Source organism: Nestor notabilis, unplaced genomic scaffold, assembly GCF_000696875.1.
Source record: "Nestor notabilis isolate BGI_N333 unplaced genomic scaffold, ASM69687v1 scaffold6727, whole genome shotgun sequence".
NCBI lineage: Eukaryota > Metazoa > Chordata > Aves > Psittaciformes > Psittacidae > Nestor > Nestor notabilis.
The window spans coordinates 1-3921 of record NW_009937742.1 but is presented as its reverse complement, the minus strand read 5'-3'; the positions used below and the strand labels follow the sequence as shown (position 1 = coordinate 3921).

Sequence of the window (3921 nt, the reverse complement as noted above, 5' to 3'; positions counted from 1 at the left end):
CCCCCCCCCGAAATTTTCATTTGAAGGAGATAGACCTGGAGGTTTTCAATACCTGAATATGTGCACAAGTAGCTACACATGAGGGTAACTGGATGCCAGGATTTAGACTTTGGCTATAAATAACATGCTGATGTTAGAAATTAACACTGAGAGATCAGGATGTATCCTTATCACAATAAGTGTTGTACCCAGGTTAGATTACAGGAACATGAATGCTTTTGCTTTATAATGAATTGCACCAAAATAGTATTTGAGTTATGCTCAATGCCTATACTGTCAAATTCAGAATGTGTTTTGGGTTTTGACAACCTGGTATGATGTGTTTTGGGTTTGGACAGTCTGGTATGCAGTTCAAATCCTGCAGCTTTTTTTACACATGTGAAAACAAGAAAGTGAAAGAGGATATACTATTGAAAGTAGTTAAATTTGCATTAAGTATGAATAAAGACCATTTTCTGTTTTCTTTTTCACTCTTCATCTCATGTTGTAATGGTAATTTTAAAAAATGGTTCTGAACTGTGTGTGAAGTACTTCATGAAACAGTAAGTACAAACTCAGTGCAGTATTACGTACAAGTAGTGTATCACAGCGTGTTCGAGTAATCTCAGGGCTCTGAAATTTCTTATGCTTTTAAGTTTGAAGCCTGGGACACTGCTCTTATTCACTGCTTTGTGCCACCTGTAAAATCACATTTTTCAGGAGAGTGAGGTAGGTGCCAGTAGGTTGCTTTTGAGTTTATCCAATAAAATATTAATCATTGTGCAAAAGGAATGCTATTTTATATTGCGATATGAGTGGCAAAACTTAAGGTACTAACCTCAAACATACTGTTTTTGCAGACTTGCTGACACCTAATTTTACTCTAGTGGGGAAAAACACCCATTTGCTTCATCTGGTCTGCACTTCTCTGAGCTGTCGGGTTATACTGATCAGTGTTTTTTCTTTTCTCATTTATTCAGGATATATGACTCGAATCCTGAACAACCAAACATATTCCAGGTGGAGCAGCTGGAACGTCTCAAGAAAGAATTACCAGAGTTGAAAAGCTGTGTGTGTCCCACTGTTAGCCACTTTAAATCCATATCTCCATGTAAATGTCATCATAGTTGCCTGGAAGAGAACACTGTAGATAACTTAAAGAGTGTTCAAATGCAAAAGGACTGATTCTAGGTAGAATGCTGGTGTATATCTATGTAACTTTCACCATTGGAACAGTGCTGTCTATGCCTTCAGGTTGGTTTGGTTTATTCTAAAGTCCCCAAATAGCAATAACTATGTTTGTCCTTCCTGACAGTACTTATTAAAATTTCAAACAAGTTACAATATTCAGTCAGTTATAGTCATCATTTGAATTTACATATATAGTTTTAACTTTTCCTATAATCAAGTCTCAATCTTGAAAAAGAAGTAGTAACACTAAGTGTGTTTTTTAAAAATAAAAATAAAAAAGCAGTCTGAGGAGTGAAAGTTGAGAAATGAAATTGTATGAAAATTTACAATGATCTGATACTGAATATGCTGAAAAATTGTTTTGACTTTGATTTTATTTCAGTGTGACAGCTTGTCAGCCTGTATCTGACAACAGGAAATGAAGACAGTGATTATAACATACATATAATTAGATCTGGCCTGAATAAATTGGTACCTCATGTATACAAATCTGCACTGACAGGTCCACCTGTACAAAGCTTTGTGCCACTGGAAAACATCTATATATTTTTAAGTAAACTGCAATGTGTATTAATTCATTTTTTCCCCCCCGCTTCATTTAGGACATTCAGGCTGCTGCTGTTTTCTCAGTTGCCAATTCAGTGGTACAGTGTCTGTATATAGCAGTCAGGGGTGAACCACAAGTACGATTTTCCTTTCATTAATCTCACACAGGCCTGCTAAACTTTAGAGGTGTTGCTAATAATTTTAACAGAGTAAGAGAAACATCTGCAGTGGTTGAGAATCTTATTTTGCACAGTAACCTTAATAAACAGAGTATAAACCATGCACAAACTCTGCAAATTGCATGCTTTAGTTATTAAGCATGAAATTTAGGTGTTTGCTGAGGTCCTTGCATCTTTACGGTGCTAGTTATGTGTGAAGGGTGCAGGACCAACTCAACTACTTCTCTGCCTAAACCCACAAGCCTATCATTTACAAACATTTGAAGAAAAGGCTTTACCACACTTGGTTTGTCTTATTTACATAATGCAAGCTACTGGCTTTTTGTATTTTGCAAGATTATTTTTGTTTTGGTTTTGGTTTTTTTTCCTCAGAGCAAAAATCACAAGTGTACTGAATTAGATAATCTGTATTCTGTTGGCTGGTATCTATCCTCTGTAATTTATTACAAAGTCATAGTTTAGAGTTTTTAATAGGTAGGTATGCATGTCCTTTTTCCTCCTGAAGCTGCAGGTCATGCCAACACAACAGCTGTAACTTTCTACTGAAGTGTTAATGTATAATAAGAATGAAAAATATTTATTTTTTTTCTCTTGTAAATTGACAATGAAAACCATAGTATGTACTATATTCTTTATATACAGGCATTGCTACATAGAACCGACTGTACAAAGAGTAAAGCCATTGCAAATAAGTGCTTGAACCTGCACTGCTGAGCAGTTTGAAACAGCTTGTTTCGACTTGCCTTGTGCATTTTAGTATTTAAAGTTCTTTTGTCCTGCACAAACAGCACAGTAATGATTAGGATCCTGGAAGCTGTCTTTTATTTAAAAAAATAAACACATACAAAACTTATTGGTGTGTGTGCTGTGTTTTTGGGAGGGAGGGAGGGGGCACTGAACCAGATTCCTGACATTTGCTGTCTTACAGCAAATTTAGATTCCTCAATGATGTGTTTAATTCTTACTTATTTTTTTTTCCCTCATTTGTATACCCCTGGGGGGTTCTCTTGACAGGTCTCGAGGGCTTTGCTGCCCCTACCAGCGTTATGCGTTCATGGATGCTGGGCAGTGCATCCACTGAGATGTTGAACATGACAGCTATTTTTTGTGAAGGCAGCTTAAAAGCTGTGTTGTCTGAAGCGCACTCTCAGACTAATCAGAGTGTGATGCTAAGAAGGGCTTACGTACCCTGAGAAACTTGTTTCCAAACCTTTCCATTTGCCTGTTGTTCGCAGGGGGTGGAGGTGGAAATAAATACGCCCACTGCGGTGATGATTTTGAGCAGCATTACAACTTTAATCTATTCTTGCCCACTGTCTTCTTATGGGGACACTGTTTCAGCAACTTACTCCAAACCAGACTGGACTTCAACAAGCTCTCCTGCTGTGTCACTTCTGAGAGCTGCACACAACTGCTGACATGGATAATAAAGGGAATCAAAGAGCAGCATTGTGGGAACTGCTGGCAGGAGCTCTGAGTGAAACTGTGGTGTTACCTAAGAGGAGTTTGGGTACTCTGGTAAACTGTTCCGTCCCTGTGCCCTCACATGAGCACATAGCCACTCTGCAGCGATGCTGAGCTGGTGTGAAGGCTCCTTGGAGATGCGTCCCCACTGCCCCAGCAGTTGCTCTTCTGCTTGCCAAGGTAAGCATGTGGCCTGGTGAAAGGCAGCTGCTTTTGTAGTGTTTCCTTTTGGGCTCCCCTGAAGACAGGCCTATAGGTGTGAGACCCATGTTAATTCATACTCTGGCCCCTGTAAGTAAGTGGGAAGGGGACATGAGAATGTTGTCCCTCGCAACACGGTAGTTGGAGAACGAAAGTTCCTGCAACACAGAAGGTTGTCCGTGGCGGGGAGCTGCTGGCTCCTGGCACTTCCCCCTGGGCTGTAGGTGCGGAATCATTCCCAGCGGGTCCTACAGCTTTGCCTCCCAAACGGTGTGGATGAGGACGTCGCTCATCCATGGAGCAATCCTCCTCTTCCTCCCGTGGGCCTGTCAGGAGCGGTGGCGCGGTGAAACCGGGAGCA

At 40.1% G+C, this 3921-nt stretch overlaps 1 protein-coding gene across 1 annotated transcript in view; it reads left to right on the top strand.

Moving 5' to 3' along the window:
- The window catches only part of GPCPD1 (glycerophosphocholine phosphodiesterase GDE1 homolog (S. cerevisiae)), a 36060-nt gene extending 34896 nt beyond the window's left edge, over positions 1-1164 (top strand). Inside the window, 1 exon segment of the mRNA XM_010018977.1 lies at positions 960-1164. Coding sequence (XP_010017279.1) covers positions 960-1164 — 205 coding nt within the window.
- Positions 1165-3921: the final 2757 nt, after the last annotated feature.